The sequence below is a fragment of the Planococcus citri genome, chromosome 5, assembly GCF_950023065.1.
Source record: "Planococcus citri chromosome 5, ihPlaCitr1.1, whole genome shotgun sequence".
Lineage (NCBI taxonomy): Eukaryota > Metazoa > Arthropoda > Insecta > Hemiptera > Pseudococcidae > Planococcus > Planococcus citri.
The window spans coordinates 37,444,428-37,465,966 of record NC_088681.1 but is presented as its reverse complement, the minus strand read 5'-3'; the positions used below and the strand labels follow the sequence as shown (position 1 = coordinate 37,465,966).

General features: G+C 33.2%; 1 protein-coding gene across 3 annotated transcripts in view; it reads right to left on the bottom strand.

Annotated features, from left to right (window-relative positions):
* LOC135847985 (FERM and PDZ domain-containing protein 4) overlaps window positions 1-20,773 on the bottom strand; it is a 192,751-nt gene extending 171,978 nt beyond the window's left edge. Inside the window, exon 1 of one of the 3 annotated variants that reach the window (XM_065367741.1) lies at window positions 20,280-20,773. In XM_065367741.1, coding sequence (XP_065223813.1) covers window positions 20,280-20,413 — 134 coding nt within the window. In that variant the 5' untranslated portion in view covers window positions 20,414-20,773. The remainder of the gene's footprint in view (window positions 1-20,279) is intronic. The other 2 variants (XM_065367747.1, XM_065367739.1) reach the window with 2 other exon arrangements.
* Window positions 20,774-21,539: the final 766 nt, after the last annotated feature.

Below are 21,539 nucleotides of genomic sequence, written 5' to 3'. Positions count from 1 at the left end.
GTTCATACCGAATAGACAATTATTTCAGCTGATTTTCAAATTCCGTGAATTTAGAATTTTTTTCAGATTTGCTATTGAAAATAAAAGGACACAGGTGTGGAAGTGACTTAAGTAACTTTTCTCATAAGGATTATGAAATTACTCACTTACTCTCATACACCCAGTTCATATTCTATCATTTTTGGAAGGAAATTTGTACTCACCTGAAACAAAGAAAAATTAAGGCGGATTAGTTGGTTATAAAATTATTGATCAATCAACAGATATATGAAATAATAATGGTCGAAGGCCAAAGCAAAAATTCTGACGATCTCGACGTTTAATAAAGAGCCAGAAATGAATATTCACAAATAAAGTATCATAAAAATTGTAAAATTGATTGTAAAAGTCACTCAAAAATACCAACATTTGATGGACCATCAGAAAACGACCATAAGAGAAACTGTCTCAATTTGGGTAACATTTTGCACAGACTGCTCAAGTGCTCAGATTATTGAAAAATACAAAGAATTAATTAAAAATTCTCAAAATTGAATGATTAATTTGTCAATACTGCAGAAAGGGCATAAAATTTGCCAAATTGACCACCCCTCCAAAAATAATTGAAAATTATCAGAAGTTGGAATTCATGGTATCTTAACGGATTTTTTTTAAATCACTGTTTTTTTTGACTAGGTGCCTTTTTTCAACCAAATTTTCAAAAAAAATTGAAATTGGAAGAAAATTTGTAGGTAACACGAATAAAGTATTTTTTAATTTCAATCAAAATTATTTTTACGAAATTTACTGCTTTTTCATTACTTTGACTACCAATTTTTAAAATCACTATTTTATCACTACTTTCACTACCTTCACTACCTGTTAAATACTCTGTCACCCCAAAAAATTCAAAATTACTTTCCTCAGAATTTTGATGAAATTACATTCAGGGTATCTAACAAAATTTCAAAATGAAAAAATAGGACTTTTATAGGACTTCTAGCAGGACTTTCAGCAGGTAATTTTTCCAGCATTACTGTGGAATTTTGTAATGTAGGGGGGGGGGGTCAAAATTTATATTCAAGTTTTTAGCGACAGGAATTTTAGCGGAACTTTCAACAGGACAGTTTTTGAACACTTGGTATTTTTCAAGAGGGGGAGGCATGCAGTGGGCGAGGCAAAACTTTACATTCAAATTTTTCACTTATCCAATGTCTTCAAACATCCCAAGATTATTTTCAAGCAAGCGTACGTCGAAAAGGTAATTTTATCATTACAATTTTTGATGTATTTAGGTTCTTGTCAATGTAATGAAATTTGGTGAATAAAAAACTTGTTTCAAAATAACAAATTTTTAAAAAATGTAAAAAAATTAATGGAAAATTTGGAAAAAAGCACAAATTTTTCGAATGTTTTGCTTCAAAATTTTGAAATTTAAATTATGATTTTTTTGAAAATTTAAAATTGGAAAAGAAAAGCTAACGGGCCCGAGTGAAGCGAGGGCAAAAGCTTTAGAAATTCAGTATTTTGAGAGGTATAAAAACGATGTTTTTTGAGTGATAAGTTACTTATATTATTTTGCTACAAAATCTTAAAATTTAAATGATGATTCAACACCCCAATTCAACAAAAAGAAAAGAAAAATTCAAACTTGAAAAAGAAAAGCAAACAAACCTGAGTGAAGCAAGGCTAAGCTAAAAGTTTTCAAAAAATTCATGTTTTGCTGAGAAGTAAAAAGAAATCGGTAATTTGGTAAAGAAGGAGGAGTTTATCTTTCTGATTCAAACTTTTAACATTTCTTGAATTTGAACAATAAGTTACATATTGGGGAAAGTAAAAGCAAATAGCCCGAGCGAAGCGAGGGCAGAAGCTCTCAAAAATGTGTGATTCAAGTTCTACAAAAGTCGACAAATCATCTCTTTTCTACAAGTTCAAAATTCCGGAAAGAAAGGGGGGAAAATTGAAAATTTGAAAAAGTCATATTGGAAAAAAATAGGACTTTTGATAAAATTGTTGAAAAATAGGACACTAAAAGGACAAAAAGGTGTCATAGGCAAATAAAAGGACTTTTATAGGATATATAGGATAAATAGGAGTGTTAGACACCCTGTTACATTACAATTTTTTGTAAACTCGCCAAAAATTGACGCTCTCTGATATATTTGATAAAAAACGTGATTTTTTTATAATTTTACCAAAAAAAAAAACGATTTTTAAGCAATCTTGGCCAGAACAGGACTATTTGAGAATTTTCGTAAAATTGGCCCCTTTTGACAATTTTACCAAACATTTTTTTGACAAATTTGACAAAAATGAAAATTTTTCATTGTTCCAAAACTGGGCACTTCTTGACTATGTTGCCAAAAATTGAAGCTTTTTGACATTTTCCCCCAAAAATTGGCACTTTTTGATTAGGGCAAATTTGGCAAAAAACAAAACTTTTGTTTGGCAATTTTGGAACAAAAAGGGGAATTTTTAAACGTGACAATCAATGGTGGAGAGGGGGTGCAAAAAATTATAGACTCACAACTTTCGAGAATTAGCGTGCCCCCAAAAAAGAAGCAAACTTAACAAAAAAAAAAGGTCTGCTTATCTCGCAGAGAAATTTAAGGTGCCAACGCCTTCTTTTATCAATGAAAAATATGTATCAGTGCTTACCACCTAAATTGTCGTAGTTAAACCACTTTCTATCCTTCAAATGACTATTGTGCAAACTACCTTTTTTATCGTTCGATTATTATTCATTTCCCTCGCAATAATAAGAGGACTGAGGACTGCAAGACAGTGTACGAAATATGTTTACAGTTTACCAATAGATACATAAAAAATGATTTATTTTTCAATATAAAGGCAGAGTGTGGAGGGGAGGAAAACGTTTACGATTTAGTGATATAGTTAAATAGGTTTTCATGACGCTGAATGTAAATTTAAAGTTCATTTTTCGTCAATTTATGGAGATGATAAGATGTTTTTAACCATTTGTCGGAGTTTTTCTGAGGAAATGAATTGTAAAATGAGATAATTGCCGTACCTTAAAAAGTTCGCGATAGCCTTTAAATTCAAGTCGAATGTTGTTTATCGTGATTTAGATACGTAATTCGAAGCCAATCTTCTTTGGAATTACTCCTATATAGGTAAGTATTTTCGATAAGTGCATCGATAAACATGCAAAATATATAGGTAGGTACTTAAAAATAAGATAAACAAACATCTCGATAAGCTGAATACAAATGACACGCTCAATTTCAGTCAATTTTTAATTAACACCGATAACCTTGAAACAATAATCAAACACAATCGAAGCGAAGAAATAACGTTTTCCAAATACCACATCACATCTCCTCGCAGCGAAGCTTTTCTAACTTCATTACGCATTCTACCATCAACCGAAACCAAGCTACATTTGCAAAGTTCCTGCCGGTAAACAATTTCAAGATTAGCATGAAAAAGACGTCAATACACCCCGGTATGGAAAAAAGGAGCACAAATGCGTGCCACATAACCAACGATAACTTCAAGCTGGTGCAAATTATCAATTTGAAAACTTTTCACCTCAAATTATACCTCACGCAAATGCACAGTAAGTCTCTCATTTAGCTCGTACCTCGTTTGCAAGATTCGTTTCATTTTCGCAGTCACGTTTTATCGCCCTCGTTAATTCTCCATAACGAGTAAGAATCATTAATAAATGAAAAATTACCGCTGTAAAGACCATTTTAGAATTTAACTAATACTGCATGACCTCACATTTATGACCAGTTGCGGTACGTTACTCATCATATTAATTAACTCATCGAAATCGAAACAAATAAGACGCGTAGGTTACCTACCTACCTACCTATTGTACGTATATTTATCCCGGAACTGGAGGCTTTTTTTCAATCGTTGGGGTAAAAACTATTAAAATAAAACGTCGTTGGCATTTAGCCATTTTTACCCTTTTTTTTTTGTTCCTTCCAAAGGAGTAACGAGTATTCGAAACGCACCTTTTGAACTAGCGAGTTATATAAGAACTCCAAAAATACGCAGCCAGATGAGGCAGATACCGAGTACCCATCTGTGCCAACCGTTTAAGCACCTACTACTTTATTTTTACTAATGATAAAATATCTGACAGATTTAAAAATTAAAAATGTATAATGTACCTATACTTCTAAAGTACATCGATGATTAATCAGTCGTGTTGAACACGATGCTGAGTCAATTCGACCACCGAGAGATCTTCGAAATATATGGGATCAAGATGTTGATAAAAATTATAAACAGTGTTTTACGTAACATGAAACATATAATTTACGTTCCTCGCGAACGAAATACCTAATCGAAAAGCTAGAAAAAAAATATATAAATAATGCAAAAGTTAATCGTCCCATTTTGGAAATAAACGGAGGAGTTGATTGTTATATTTCGCCTACGATGACACGGCGATTGAAAAATTAATACAGAGTGGTTCTTAATTTCGTTCGAACCGCGTATAGTTCATGTGCTCGACGATGTAGTACATATTAATATTAAACGAATATGCATATGCGCCATTTATAACCGCGTCGTGTCTTTTTTTAAATAACAACCTTCATCGCAGTGGAGAAAAAAATTCTTCATACGTAAACAGGATGTTAATTTGTTTTCGTTAAAAAGTTTATTTAGATACGTTTTCGTAGGGTTTTGACGCCACATTAACCGCACTTCCTGTAGCTCCACCATCAACGACAGCGTGACAATTTCTAAAAGAGCATCTCACTCAAAAGACAAAAATGTCAACTGAACGAAGAAAACTCCAACTTTATACGTAAAAGTCGATAAAAATAATACGTAATATATAAGATAAAATTTATAGTCGAAATTTAAATTTGCCTGTTTCGACGAATATACGACTTTTCAACGACCTTATACTAAATAGGAAGTGGAACCGAGTTGAAATTTACTTCTTTCTTTTCCTTTTTATTCGACGATCTAAATCGAATTTCATATACCAATAAAGTATCAGAAGAAAAGCCATGGATTTATAAATGGTTCGAAAGTAATAGCTATGGAGTTCTCAATGCAAAAAAACACCCTTAAAATTTAAACTCACTTCCATTCGTATTAATAACCCATAACTCGATGTATCGTAAAAGATTTTAATCTTTTTCAATATCTTTGCTTTATTCTTCCAGCATTTTTAGCACTCAAATTCCAAGATATAACCTTAAAGCATAATCTATAATGCCAACAATACAAGCGAAAATTAATTTCACCAGTTTTATAGAGTTCTATGAACGACACTTGTTCGTACCAAATTACGAATAACTCGCTAAAATTAAAAAATACAAACTCTGGAATACGATTCAGCGCTCTAGATAGGTAACCCATATAAAATACGACGTAAAATTCATCATCTTTTATGTTTTCCATTTTTCCGTCTTTCTACCTTCTGGAAGAAAAATGAAAAAAATGTTTGAAAAATTGTAAAATAAAAAATGCAAGAATTATTGTCCGGCTTGAAAATTTTGATATATTTTAAACATTGAAAATTTTCAAAAGATAGGATAGAAAAAATTTACCTAGGTAATAATTTTCAAAAAAGTAAACTTCCTAAAAAAATAGAAATGAAAAAAAAGACGAAAAAGGTGAGAGACAGGAGACCCTGAGGGACCAAAATAAAAAAATAAGTACCTATAGATAACACCGCTTGAAAAGTAGTAAATTTCCAAAACTGCAATTAAAAGTGCACTTTTCTGTAATTTTTGGCAAAAAAAGCAACAGGTTTCAGAAATTTCTGGCAAAAAACGAGGCTTTTTGGCAATTTTATCAAAATGCAAGATTTTTTACAATTTTTTTTTAGAAAGTCAGTCTTTGATAATTTTGGAAAAAGGCAGGACTCATTAGAAATTTTTAGCAAAAAAGCGAACTTTTTTGCAATTTTCATAAATTATAAAATGGTTTCACTGTAATTTTGATGAAAAGACAGAATTTTGATCACTTTTTAGATAAAAGCACGCCTTTTTGGCATAAAACATGAGAATTCCAGTAGGGCCTATATTTCTCGCAAAAAGCAACAATTGACAATATTTTTGGCAAAAAAAAAGATCTTTGGTCCATTTCTTTTTGAAGTCTTTCGCAAAAAAGCAACTTTTATCAATTTTCTGCAATAGAGACAAGACTTTTTGGCAGTCATGATAAAGGGTAAAATATTTTCTAGTTTCAATTTTTGTCAGTCATTGTTTGTTGGGTTGGAAAAAAATAAGAAATACTTACTCAAGAAAACATCCTTTCTCAATTCTTTTCTTCATTTTTGAAAAAAGAAACATAAAAAATGGTATACCTAGTCTTGCCACCGAACGAAGCCAGCATTTCTTGAGAGTTGAAAGAAGGAAAGTTCAAGTTTGAATTTGAAGAGTAAACTAGGGAAATAAGAAACAATTGCACAAAAAAAAGAAGAGTGAAAGCAGAAATGCAAAAAACTGAAAAAATGTCATTTTTTAGTTTTTATCTTTTATTTTTTGCAAGTCAGTTTCAGTTTCAGTTTTCCAGCTCTGCATCGAAGGGAATTCTTAATTTTTTTGACGAAATTTAAGGACCCAGTACCACTTAAGGTTGGGTATATACACTTACGCATAAAAATTATTCGTGAAATAGGCCAATTTTTCAGACTTTTTAGGGTGACGGAGAGAGAAGAAGAAATTCCGGATTGGGCTTCATTGAATTTCAACTTGATTTGTATTCAAAAAAAGATTCTCTGAAAATTCTATCAAGTGTCACAAACAAACTTCGCCCCCCCCCCAATTATGATGGTACTTGAAAAGGTAAAATGATATCAAAATAATATATCGACATACATATCGATTAATAGGTTTTCAAGGGTGCTGGAAATGAATGTAATGTTATTTTCAGGTTTGCCACCGTTCTTGGCGACTTTTCAGCTAATGACAACATTAACGAATAGCTTTCGCGGAAAAGTCAACTACGTGTGAAATTGGATATCGAGATTGTTATTTCGCAAAAGGGGTTTGAAAATTACCTTTGCGAAATAGTACTCGTCGTGTAGTACGTAGACGTACGCGTTGCGTAGTTCGACAAAAAAAATACCAACCATTTAAACTAGCAACGATAAAGCTGACAGATAATTTCCTTTACTTTGACATTAAAAGATATATATTTGTCGTACTTTTGGATTTTATCATCGTATGACGACCAGCGCCGGATTAACCACAACTACCATGGTATGGCAGCTTGCAGGGCAAAGTGACACAAAAAATTGTCTTTATGAAAAAAAATTGAAAATTTACGCAGTTCGATAAAGAAAAACTAGCGCTTTAAGGTGAACTGGAAATTGAAGTATTAAGATTTTAAACTCAACATTTTATTTCATCTTTTGAATTATAAATTTTCAAATGCTTTTGCCCTCGCGAACTCATTTTCTTTTTTCTGATCAAAGTCTTTGTTGGAAAATATTTACTTGGAGGGCAAAAAATTGACTTCTCACATCGGAATCAATATTTTGTAAATTTTCGAAATATCAAGATGATGTTTCACTTTTTGAATTATCAATTTTTCAGAGCATTTGCCCCCGCGTAGCTGTTATGCAAAATTTCCAAACATTTTCAAGAATAGAAAAATTAAACTGAGAAATTCTACAAACATAACTAATCGATTGAAAAATTCAAATTTTTGGTGTAAAACCATCATTTCCGTGAAATTAAAGCATTGGGCATTTTTGCTTCCAACCCCTTCCCCTCCCCCCTCCTCAAAAAACAAATAAACATAAAACTTCCAATGGGGAGCGAAAATAGTTAATCCAGCACTGAAGACGACGACGTACCAAAAATGCTATATTTTTACGAAACAAAAGACATTGTATATAAAGGAAATCAAACGAATGAAAGCTACATACTTCACGTGGAAAAACGACGACAGAAAATTGCTCTAAGGGGAAAATACCTACACTTATGAATTTCGATTCATTCGCCGGTACCTAAGAATCTTTTTACAAGTGTATCGACGCATATAACTTCGTCTTTTGGAATTATTATTATATATTTTTCTTTTTCTTTCTTTTCTCTTTTTTATTCGTGTATCGTTAGGTTTCACTCATATACCAGTGATGTGATGCTGTAACGAAATATCATAGAGTTGATATTTCCCCGAGTACTTTACAAAAATATACGACTCGTGACTGTATGATATCGCATGTACAACCGCCTCACTACCTTTGTACAACTTTCTTGTTTCAACTTACCACACCATCTTAATTAAGTTCGCGTTAAAACTTTCAACTTTATCAAGTTCACGTGTATCTTTTTTGAAATAGAAGCCAAATGACATCAACCTCCGAGCGTAACTTATTCTTCTTCGTATACCTTTACCTACTCGTAGCAGCATTAATTTTTGTGCCAACACTATTTCACTTTTTGAGCACAGACGAGTGACTGAATGAATACTTCACAGGCTTTGTCATAACTTAACTGTGTGGAATATACGACAAGGTGTTTTCGTAAAGTAAAACGAACCATTTACACAAGATTTCTCTCATCAAAAAGCAAAGAAACTGTTTTAATGAAATTTAGGACATAAACTCAAATTCCTCATACTAACCTATTGGATCCCTTTACATATTTAAAAATAAAAGTAGATGTGTTTTTCGATTTTCGGATAATTTTTAAAGCATTTTGAATTTTTTTCCAGCTCTTTATGTGAATTGACATGAAAATTTTAAACCAATCGAAAAGTGCATCAGTGAATATATTGAGTAACTAGATCGAAGAAGTGAGATTTTTAGCAAATAAATGCTTATGTAATATGAAAAATTTTTCGACAACCCTTCCCTCCAGTTCATCTTAAAATTTTTTAAACCATAAAAAAATAGAAAGATATTCAAGTAGAATAAAGTAGCCAAACTGGCATACAAAATTTTGAACAAGACAAAAAATATATCACCAGCCAAAATTTCAAGAGCAATAAGTAGTTGGGTAATTCTCAGAAAAAGGTAAAATTCGTGTACATGGCAAATTTCTCAACGGTTTTAGCATGAATTTTTTTTTTTTTTTTGGTCCATTCAAGAATGACCCCGCACACATTTCACACATGGTATTGAGGTTTTAGACCCTCCTTTCATTGGTGTACATTTGATTTTATACCCCAAATGTCCTTCGACTTGGCTGTCACACATCATGTTTTTGAAAATGAATGTTATAAAGTGTCATGAACTTCATTTTTTTTTGGAAAAATTGACACATTCTCATTATCATAGAACATGAAGGTCTCTTATTGTGCAAATTGCAATTGCAATAAGTCTATAGGAAGCTCACAACTCACATTTGAAAACTGTCACACACTTTTTGCGCAAATTTTCGAGCAATTTTCAATTATTTTTGGTAGCTTCCCAATCCAACATTTTTTTCTAGTGAGTGGCTGCACTGGTTCACTGTTCTCATAGAAATGTTACCCCGCACCGTTCTTTTTAAAAACTACATTACAGCTCGTTCTGATCGTACTTATCTGTGAAGTTTTGATATTTCGCAAAATCTGTGTCCTTCGGCTTGGTGTTTTCATTTACGCCAATGAACCCGCCAAAACCAATAATTGAGCACGGGAAGTTATTCTACATGATAAGTACACATTTATTACGTGTTAAAAATCCAATAATGTCCAGTAGGTAAGGCTAGAAACGAAAAAACGTCGAGATTGTCCTTCGGCTTGTCCAGCGCCCATTTGTCCTTCGACTTGGCCAAATTTCAGACAGCTGTACTTTTATCGCGCTAGTCGGCATATTACACGATAATACAAGCAAAATTTTACATTTTCTCCCTCCCCACACTTCACCTCTACCCTTACCAAAAAAATAAGTCCAGATTCGAACTCTGCGGCCTGAAAAACATAAATCGACATATTACACGATAATATAAGCAAAATTTGACATTTTCCCCCTCCCCACGCCTCACCCTCCACCTCTACAAAAAAATAACTCCAGATTCGAATTCTACGACCTTGAAAACATGTCAATCGACATATTACACATCGATGAGGGTCGAATTCTAATTATCGCCGTTTTAGGGGGGCCGGGGTCCACCGTGGGGGGATTGAATTGAGGCCAACACTAGAAAAGGGATCTGGGACACATATACAAATGATTCCCACTTGAAATTTTCCAAAAAAATGATTTTCGTTTTTCAAAATTATGCATATCAAAATCGACCCTTTTTCTGAGAATTACCCACGTACATTTTTTTAAAATTTTTGGTGAATTTTTAAAAATCAATTTTATGAGTCAAAAATATGAAAAAATCGAAATTTTACCAAATTGACCTCGAAAGCTGAAATTTGGATATTGATCGAAAAATGGTAAGGAAAACTTGAGAAAAACTTGATTATGTATTCAAAAAAATCAGAAAAGGAAACATAACCATTTTTGGCCAAAAATTGAAAAAATGTTTTCCTTGAGCAAATTGAAACCAAAATATTCTATTAATTCTATTGAATCCAAAAACATGGTCATGAGAATGTCATAGGACAAATTTGTATCCTGATTTAGTAAAATGAATTTCAAAAGCACCGAAATTCTATTCCTCCCTCACAAAGCGAAGTCAGAGCAATATAAAATTACTACGTATTTTTTCATTAAATTTACCTCTGAATGCTTGATTAATTTTTTTTTAAGAAAAAAATTTATAACTTGAAACTTTGAAAAAAAAACTTATTTAATTTTAGCACAATTATTAAACGAAGAAGACGAAGAGAAAGATGCTTACTAGTAAACAAAGAGGAAAAAAAACTAATTTTAGGTAAAATTGAACTTGAACTAAAAAAATTTAATTTTCCGTTTCCTAATTAAATGCAAGAAACAATACAGAAGTGGTGGAGTGGTACACGCTGCGAACAAGGTGAAAATGGTCGTAACTCGATATTAAAAAACAAGGGTAAAAAATTTACTTAAACGTAGCGAGTAAAATATGAAGTGTTCGTATTCGACTCGAAAGAATGGAAACTTACTTCGCACAAGAGTGAATTAATCCTTGACGGGGTATTCATTAAATAAAGCTTTCGGCTCACTACAAAAGCAGACCGGGCGGAGGGTTGTAATCGTGTTTACTAAGTTGACTCTGGGTATATATGCGCAAAAGCTAAATACCATACATACAACTGTGTCGAGATTGATGAAAAATATAGCGTGAGAGCGAATGCGTTACTACATATTATATGGCAGCAAGTATACCTACATCTACCTTACCTACCAAGGCGAATAATCATTTTACTTTCAGCGACAAAAGTGTGTTAGAGACGTTGCAAAATCTTTGAAATGTATTAACGATTTAACCCGCGTACACCATCCGTACCTTTACCTTATACCCGCATTTCGCAAATTTGTAATTCTCTCATCGCTTCAGGCTTCAAGTGATGATACTTTGAAGCGAAAAAAATTCGAAAATTTAGACCGACAAACGAGCTGCCATGAAAATGGTCTGTTTATAAAGAGAATTTATTTGTCGAGTACAATTTACACCTTAATACTACATACAGTGATACGTAATAAGTTGATTTTTTTTTTTTAGAAATGAAGGAAAACATCGATCTGATGGCGAAGTTGAGTTCATTCGAAAGGTACCCTTTTTTTCGTTCACCTTTTGCGTTACGGTTTTCGTAAAATACAGTATACACGAAGTGTTAAAACAGGGTCGAGGTACGAAGAAATGTTTTAAAAAATTTGCATTTTTTTTCTTCTTTTAATGATGACGCGAGCACGAGCTTAACAACGAACAATAGACGCGAACACGGGGTGAAAAATAAAGCTTTTAAATCGTTCGCAGCTAGTTTATCTACGTATACTATACATAAGGAGCCGTTTATATACGTAGATATTGCCACCACCATTCATTTAACTCACCTACTATACGACGTGTTTAATTAAGAATTGCATAGGCGTTGATAATATCACACGAAAAACTCACTCGCGAGTGTCGGAATTCCGCCCAAAACGTTATTTTGGCCGGAATCCGTTCTAAGGATGAATTTTAATTACACGCGAAAAAGGTGAAATGCGAGTTTAAAGCGAGCTTGGAATGTTATAGTATACATAAGACAGTGATTTGGCGCATTTTTCAACGCCACCATGTATAGGAGTTTAGCACTTTTTTTGGTGAGTAACTAATCGAATCAGTGGTCTAGCCAGGATTTTTCCAGGAGTAGGTTAAAAGGAAATTTGTACATACGTACTTTAAAAATGTCGACATTTGAACGTTGGGGCAAAACCTTTTTGAAAAAATTAGTTCAAAGCGCAAAAAAACATTAATTAATGAATGTTTCACATCAAATGGGGCTTTGGTTACTCGAACGGAATCAAACTGCAGTTTTTTTTTTTTTTTTCAATGAAAGTAGCTCATTTAAATTATTTCATTTCAAATATTGTTTCCTTTTGAACAGAAAAAAAGTACCATGTTTCCAAGAAATTGCAATCATTTATACCATTTCGAATTATTTACTTTTCAACGCGTCTTGAAATATTAATTTTCACCTGCGAGAATAGCATATTATAGTTCAGCATTAATCTACCTTTTTAGATGGAAATTCAGCCATTTGCATCATTAGGGGTAGTGAACATGGAAAAAAGAGAAGAAAGTTTTACTTTTATGCTGATTCGGTGTAAAATGAGCTAAGTAAGTAGATGCATGAGAGAAAATTCCTTGAAGAATTTACACTTATTGCATCCTTTCTTTACTTTTGCAAGAAGCATCGTATACTTTTGAAACAGAATACACATTGTCAGTCAGTGAAGCTCAAAAAGGTTTTCATGTAAGTACATGTACTCGTACATGAAAATCTTTTTAATTAAATTCGCGTTATTTTTCAGAGAAAAATTCAAAAGAGTATCATTTTATTAATTTCAATAAAAAATCACAAGCTGTTCTATGGTCTTATACTTTATGTTTACAGCTCATTTCGTACTTTGATTCATATAAGTACAATCATTCAATTTCAATAATTTAATGCCATGGAATACAATTTTTTCTGACTTGTCAGAAGTCAATTAAAAGTCACAGGCATCTCATAGGATGGGTCTACAGGAAATAAAGGCCAATTCGAGGACATTTTAGAGGACTTTTTCTGAAAAGCAAAAGAGGCGAACTCGTAAAGCAAGAAATTATATTATGCTCTAGAAATGTTCAAATTTGCACTTGGAGCATCAAAAATATGCACTTTAAATTTCGAAACATATCATTTCATTTTCAATAAAAAACAAAACATTTAGAAAAGTACGTCCAAACAAGCGGAACAGGCGGGAATATGTCAAAAATGCACTTGAAATGTCAAAAGCATGTGCAAAAATAAGGATTTACATAAGCTCGAAAATCAAAAGCAGTAAAATATACAAAATCAAAGGGTTCAAAATTCCGGATATTTTTCAAATCGCAAGGTTAATGGTATGCTCATTATCTTCAACACAAAAAAAATATAATGATTCGTTTGTCGTTTAAACTCATTTCTGCTCAATTTTGACACACTTTCATCTATTTTTCAAACTTCGAAAAATTTTGATAGGTACAATTTTTTTCAAAATTATAGGTACCTACCTACTTATATTTTACTTGACAATATTTTATCAACTTTTCGTATTGTTTCTTAAAAAAATTTTCTGTTTCTTAAGCTTTTTGGGGGGGGGTGGGGAAGGAGAGGTATTCAGTCCTTTTTTGCGATGTTTGATCAAAACCTCAGCCTTTTTCAATTCTTTTTGCAACATTTAAACTTTCCACACCATTTTATCAAGATTTTGCTCAATTTAGCGTACTTTCATTTTTATACCAATTTTAACAATTTTAATGCCAATTTTCCTGATTTAAAAAAGTTTGACGTCATTTTCGTAAAATTACATTTCATTTAAAGATTACATAAGTAGTTCGATCAAGCTTTTCAATTCGTAAGGTTTTCTTGAAAAATTTTGCTCAAGCACATTATTTGAAATATTTCATCAAATACTAAAACATTTTAAAACTCTTTTTGTGACATTTTGTTAAATTTTCGAGTGATTTTTGCACATATTTGTTACTTTTTAAAAAAAAAGTAGTATTGACTGAGCACATCTGAAAAGGAATTGATACAAATAATTACCATATAAAATTAAATTTTTATTATTTATGCCCTCAGGAGCCATTTTTACCAAATTTACAAGTAGATGAGTCCATATTATGTCCATCTCTTCCGTCTCTATCGTCATTTTGTCAAATCTTATCAAAGTCTAGTAAAAAAAATCAAACGAAGTAATTTCAAAAAGATGAAGTAATAATTCAAAATTTTTGGCCGAAATCTCCCCCCCCCCACCCCAAAAAAATTGTCTTTGCCTACACATTATCGTTTTTGATTTTTTTTTTTCAAATTTGGGAAACTAATGCAGAAAATATTTTTTTTGGAAACATTGTTCCGCAAACAAGTGATTTTTTTCATCCATTTTTGCTACCTAACTTTTTACATGGAATTTTCACAAATTTTACTCTTTATCGTTGGGAACACGTTTGATCTATATCTGAGTGAGCGAAAGATAGAAAATATCATCTACTCACTGAAAAATGTCAAATGTTTACCACATCTTCAACTTTTCAAGGTCAATTGTGCACTATTTCATTCCGATTCATTCATAAGAAGTTGGAAAAAAAAATTGAAAACCACTAAAATCGTCACTTTTTGCTTACTTTTACACATCTACTCGTACACCAAAATTCATAGAGGACTTGATGTAAAGTCGCTACATACAACTCATGCAAGTTTAGACACCAAAAATTGATTTTGCTCCAAATCTTTACTTCGGATGAGTGAAACATTTTCAATAATTTTATTCGCTGCTATGGTATAGTTTTTTTTTTGGTAGGGGGGGAGGGGCTTCCCTGTCGAATGAAAAATACTGCGTAGAGAATCGTAAAAACTGACCCAAAAAGCGTAGCTTCCCTAATGGTATATTTTTTACGTCAATGTTGAAAAATTACTATCTCGGATTCTGCATCAACGATGCAGCCCCATTTACTTTTTCAGTAAAAATGGGTACACTGTCGACAGTCTAAGGACGACTTACTTTACTCTACATGCTTTCTCACGCAATAAGTACCTTTTTGGTTAACATCCTTCACACATACGTAATTATCCTTCATATCCAGATAAATCTTTTACTTTTTCCGTTGCCGTAATTCGTGCCTTTTATACGACTCGTCGCTAAATGGACTGCAATTTTTCACAACTAACATGGTAAAAATATGCGTGAGCACAGAATTACCCCGAAAACAACTTGCACGCTTGCACTCCATATAGTAGCACTAGTAGTGCGCGTCGTTGCTAGGCAGAGGCAGGAAAGGAAACTGCGGCTTTCGGGATTTTTGCGAAACGGTACCGATGTCGTTATCTTCTGCCATTTCTGCCAAGGGTTCCGTAAATACGCCCGCAACCGCCGCAGAAGCTGAGGAAATAAGTTCATGCAGTTTTATCGTCTTCGCAAGCTTGATACTATACTTCTGTTTGATTTCGTGTAGAATACAACATTCTACGAGTAGATATTCGCTCCCTAGCTTTCGAGAAAGGTTTTTTCTCTCGTCCTTCTTCTATCTGTTTTGCGCGCCTGTTTTACACTCGCAACGGCGCCTTTGTCCACGTGCAAGCTTTATTCGCTTTTAGCCTGCGTGGATTAGTTCGCACGAGCTTTGTATACTCTCTCGTATTTACTATACGACGTTGTTTTACTACGTTATACCGACGTACTACGAGCACGACGACTATATTGTTGGGCATTGTTTTACGTTCCTTGCGACCGACGACCGACCTCTCTTCTTCGAATACGACTATATACGTATACGTATTTAAAACTGTATACACGTGCGTACACTATATAATCGCACATTTTTCATTTACTTATATTGTCAATGTGTATTAAAGATTATCCTATAAGGTGGAGAAAGAGAAGCATGCGAGAGTTAATGCTATTGGATATTCGTGAAGTACCTATCTACCTACATGTAGGTACCTACGATAAAATGCTAAAACTCTTCATTCGGGCCATCCTTAGCATTCCATGATGTAATCTGCTGTATTCATTTACCATAAAATAAGAGGTACATCGAATGAAATAAAAACACTTGCTAGAAAAAAAAATTCAGGGCAAGATGTTCAACAGATAACACAGTAATCCAAGATGAATTGAAGAAATTGTTATTGAAAAGGTAAAAAAAAATGAGGAGTAGGTACACTCGAACTAAAAATGAAGTGACGTCCTTTCAAAGTGAAATAAGTACCTATTAGTTGCTAATGCTATGATAAAAGTTCAACTTTTCATATTAAAATCAAAAATTGAAAGCAGCCATTTAATCGAAACGTGATTTCAACACCACTAAAGGCACAAAGATCTCTAATTCTGATCAAAATAAAAAAATAAAAAATTGAAGTTTGGAATTTTAAAAAAGCAATGAGTTTGAGTATCGATTAATTTTTTTGTTCCAAAACCCCTCCGAGTCCTCAGTAGTGCTTTTAAACATGACAAAAACTAAAAAATTGAAAATGAAGTGAGGTGCTCGATTTTACTGAAACTGCCCTTCAAGTGCACTTTTAACCGCTGATTTTGGGGGGAAAAAATCGTAATGTGACTGAAAATTCTTCACTAAACTGGTACGCCGAGTTCTAATATGGATTAATTTTTTCCATTCTACTTTTCAAAGCTATTTTAACGCTGGCTTTGGTGGGTTTTTTAAATTTTTCATTGTAGAAGAATTGTGTGTTGCGAATTTTATGATAAAAACACTCGGTTTATTCACCTATAATTCCGAACGTTTAAGCAAACTTGTTGCAATCATCAGCGGAGATCTAAAACTAATTGTAAGTATAGATCACGTATATGCAGATAAAATTCCAAGAGGAAATCGATAAAAGCTTTGTTCATTCATGTTTTAGCTTTTATAGATTTCCTCTTAGAATTTTATCTGCATATACGTGATTTATACTTAGTTTTAGATCTCCGCTGATGATGGCAATAAGTTTGCCGAAACGTTTGCAAATAAAAGTGAATGAACTGCGTGTAATGTATACTGCGAGTGTTTTTATTATTTTGTATTGGATAATTATTAATTATATCCAATTAAGACCAACGCAGCATTTAAAAAACAAGCAAAAAATAAATACAAAAAAGAAAATTGAATTGAGCATCGTAAAATGCTGAGATTTGATGAACACAGGTAATTTTTTATACAATTAGAGAAATTAGAAATATAGTTTTTTTGTTTTTTGATAAAAATATCGTTAAAACTGAAAATTGACTAAAATATAATATTACAAAACCTTGCAGAAAAGCGATCAAAGTATTCAAAAAACGAATAAAAAAATACAAGTTATAATGAAAATTGAATAAAATGCACCTAAAACTTGAGAAAATATGATACGTTGTTGATAACACTTAATTAGTGAAAGGATGAGCTTTTAAAAAATAGTCAAGATTTTGCAAAATTCGGAATTCAATTTCCTAAAAAATTGTTGACAATAGATTGCTCAAAAACTGCAGAAAATTATTACGTATTGACAAAAATTGTCAAAGTGGTAGAAAAATTATAAAAGGTCACTAAAAAATTGTGAAAATAATTGTTGTATAAGGTTAAAGTATTTTTAAAACGATGAAAATATGTATTAATCAAATCAGACTTTTCTTCTTGTTTAAAATTGTTAAATGTTTCAGGCATGGAACCAAAAAATTCGTTCGATAGCTCAGAAGGAGGATTGACGCAGGGTGTCTAACAAACTTTCTTCGAAGAAATACATTACTTTTTACATTACTTACATTACCTGTTAGACACCCTGAATGAGGCATCCGAGAATACTTTATACTTGGAGGAAAAAATGAAAGAACGTCAGAAATAACAAATTTCTCACTTTTAGATGTTTTCAAAAATGAAAGAATAAATAAAAGGGAATTTTTCAAAATCAAACGAAGGTTTACTTTTAATTCAACGCTTGAAGGTACCTATTTCTAAAACCGAAATTTTCAGACAATTAAAAAAATATTTGATGCTCTTACGTTAAGAGAGAAAAAAAACGAAAGAAAACTTTTAAAGAAAAAATCCACAATTTTGAAGTATACCTATTTGAAAAAAATAATCTTCTGTAAAAGTACAATAATAATTAAAAGAAGAAGTGGTTTAAAAAAAAGAAAAAAACTTATTCTTAATAGGTGTTTAATATTACTCATTTTCACCTCGTCCTTTTGACCTCATCACCGGGAACCTGATTGGGTGGGAGGGGGGATACCACAAATATGACTTCGGCTATTTTTTTTTTTTTTTGAAAACAAGATTTGATTTTGAGAGAAGAAAGATTGACGAATTACAAGAATTTTGAACAAATTCTCCAAAATTCCACAATGTTTCAAGTAAAAATGTGAAGTAATTATTGTCTCAGCGGAACAAGGATTATAATTTTTAAAAAATCCGTCTACAAGGCGAAAATTTCATTCGGCCAACTTGAATTTCGAACTTTTTAACAAAAAAATATCTGATAATAAGGTAAGTACATAAAATTATAAATTTCCTTTACAATTCAAAGATTTTTTTTGACTTCTAACGATCTTTTTTTCTCATAATTTCTCATTTTTTGCTATCAAGTTTGGCGCTTATTCTAATCACATCGAACTTTTGCGATTCTTATGCTCAAAGAATTCGACTCATGCGCAACTCTGATCCCAAAACCACAAAAATCATGAAATTTAACAGGCATCCAATCCTCCCTCTCATTTTTCTTCAATGAAACGTATAAAATGTCTATCAAAATCTCGATAGTTATTTTCACACATAAAAGTGAAAGACGCCCACCAATTTTCCAAACACTTTTCATTAAGAGGTACAATTTTTTCGCTCTACTGGGTTTTGGCTTCCAGTAGATTTTTCAGTTATTCGCTAATAAAGACGTGGGATTTGCCAGATAGAAGTGGGCAAATGCCGGTAAATACCTATTCAAAAGGCTGACAGATGTCTGTTCGTCTCATTTGACAATATTTAACACTCCATTTGACATGATAAGAACGAAAGCGAAAAAATACAGTTTCAAATTCCAGGATATTCCTTATTTTTTTGATGCAGCGTAATGGGACATTATCATCAGCAGAAACAATGTGATCGAAGTTCGATCATCACGCGATCAATTGATTAATTCCTTTGGGTAAAATCTATGTATTGAAGTACCCGAGTATGTCGATAACTTGATCAACAAACACTCGAGCTGTGATTGAATTCCGAATACATTTTGAGCATACTTCGCTATGTTTTGAGTTTATATAAGTATGGGTGACACATGCGAATATAACGTTAGTTATTTGCTTGCGATATGAATACTAAACACCTTCCGACCACTCGAAAGTGTAGGTAGAGAGAGGCATATAGGTATGCGTTCCAATACCTGAAAAATGTATTAGTCGGCCATGACAATCTCATCTCAGCTGGTATAGTATGAACTACATATCGAAACACAGGCGGTATAATATTTCCAAAAAAAAAAAGACGTACATCTGCTATACCGAACATGCATACGATCGACGATACTAAATAAGCATAAAAATGATAATCTAGATTACCTCATTAGTAGTAAATCAATTGACTCGCGTATCGGTTTAAATAGCTATAGCTACCTACATTTATAACGGGCTCTGTAAAAGCATAACAAATCAAAGTCGGCCAGATAAAACGAGTGTGAAATTTACCAACCACTGAATTCCGACAAAAGGACCACATCGATAATTAGCATAGTAATCTGTAATAGTACGGCGAGGAGGTTAACGTTCGAAATGTACACAATACCAACTCGTGTGTATATCGAATAAGCCGCAAAACATGCTAAAATGTTAACAATTTGAGTAAACATTGCAATAATCGTTTTTTTTTCCAGAGACATAATTTCATGTGGAAAAATTTTCTCGTAAGGGAGCATAGAGAAGAGGTTTTTTTGGGGACCGGTGAGCAAAAAATTAATTAACGAAGCGGTCCCGAGTCGTGTCAACACAGTTGATATATTTTTCCAGCCGAAAACGTAATCTCGTTGAAATCTCTTTCACAGGGTCCGAAAAATTCGAACTAGTTGAATGAGAATTTTGGATGCGACGAACGCGGAACGCATTCCTCATCTGCATTTTTACAATCCTCATGAATATGCATCGTTCGCACAGTGGTGGCAACAGCAGCATCATAGCGACCAGCTACCGTAATTAGTTGGCTCGAATCTGCCATGCAGGTTATCAAAGGGTTATGGGGAAGTTATCACGAGTTATCTCGGAGAGTGCCTTTGAATAATGACGAGATGATATTACGTAAGAAGCGACTCACTTGCAATAGTATAATCTGCCGCTAGGAGTCACATGTACGCTCCAACCAGGTGTCTTGCTGCAGTTCAATTGCTGCTGAATCGTTTGCAAATTCTGATCACTGGGGCACACGTTGTTCCAACCTTGAAACAACATTAACAACACCAATACCGTACGATCATCAGTTTTGAAAAATCACTGCAAAAAATTAAGAGCCGAAGTCGAAACAAAATCACAACAAACACAACACCGATAGCCCCGAAGCCACAGAATCGCCCCCTCGCAAAGAAATCGCCGCTGTGACGATGATTCGAAATTTTACGTATATTTTTTCGCTCGCGAACACAGCTGCGGAAAACAAACGACAATTAAGCACCTAAAATAGTATAACGCTGATTACTCGCAGAATATACATACACTCGTTCAAACTTTTCGTGTTCTATATTCGCGCGCGTCTACGTTCAACGCGCTGATATTAAACGCATGCTTATCAATAGAGCACCGTCCAAAGTTAACTCGCGGTCAGCCTAGAGAGCGTATCGTATCGAATACTCGAGCTGCCGACTGCTGCACGCTTGAAGCTGTCCCAGCTCAACAGATAGCGCGAATGCTGTCCGATAGTACGATATTTTGAGCATAGAGAACGTAGGTGAAGTGCTGTTTGACAGCCGAGCTACGTGAAAACAGAGCAAATGCAGGCAAGCAAAGCTTTATTGAAAATTTCTATTTTCCAATTTTTGAACGTAAATTTTAGCCTGAATAGGAATTTTAATTTTGAGCTTACGAGGGAACCTTTTGAACTGACAACTGACACTATCCGACTTGAATGAAACCAAACCAGATCGAAAGAGCATGTTCAAAAACCCTCGAAACCAAAACTTCAAATCCTAAAACTCAGTTTTTGGATTTTTGAAAATTCAAAATTTAAAAAAAAAAACTGCTTCGAGGGCGATTTTTAAACTCCTCAAAAATTGATTTTTTTTTAAAAGCAAACTGAACCAAGTGAATAAACCCTTCGATTCAACTCTTACACATCAACAAGTACTACAATTCGCATTATTCTGGAGGCTCCAGCGATTTTTCAATTTTCTCCAGGGACGCAAGGAGAGGGGGGGGGGTTAAATGCGCAACAATTTTGAAAATTTTAATTTCATCATTTCTGAAAATTTTGTAACCACGTCAACTTCTTCAGTTTCGAATCTAGATATGGTAGAAAAGTGAAACCTTGGAGAATAATTTTGACCCAAAGAAGAGCTGTTTAATTCAAGGAGGTTTAAATGCC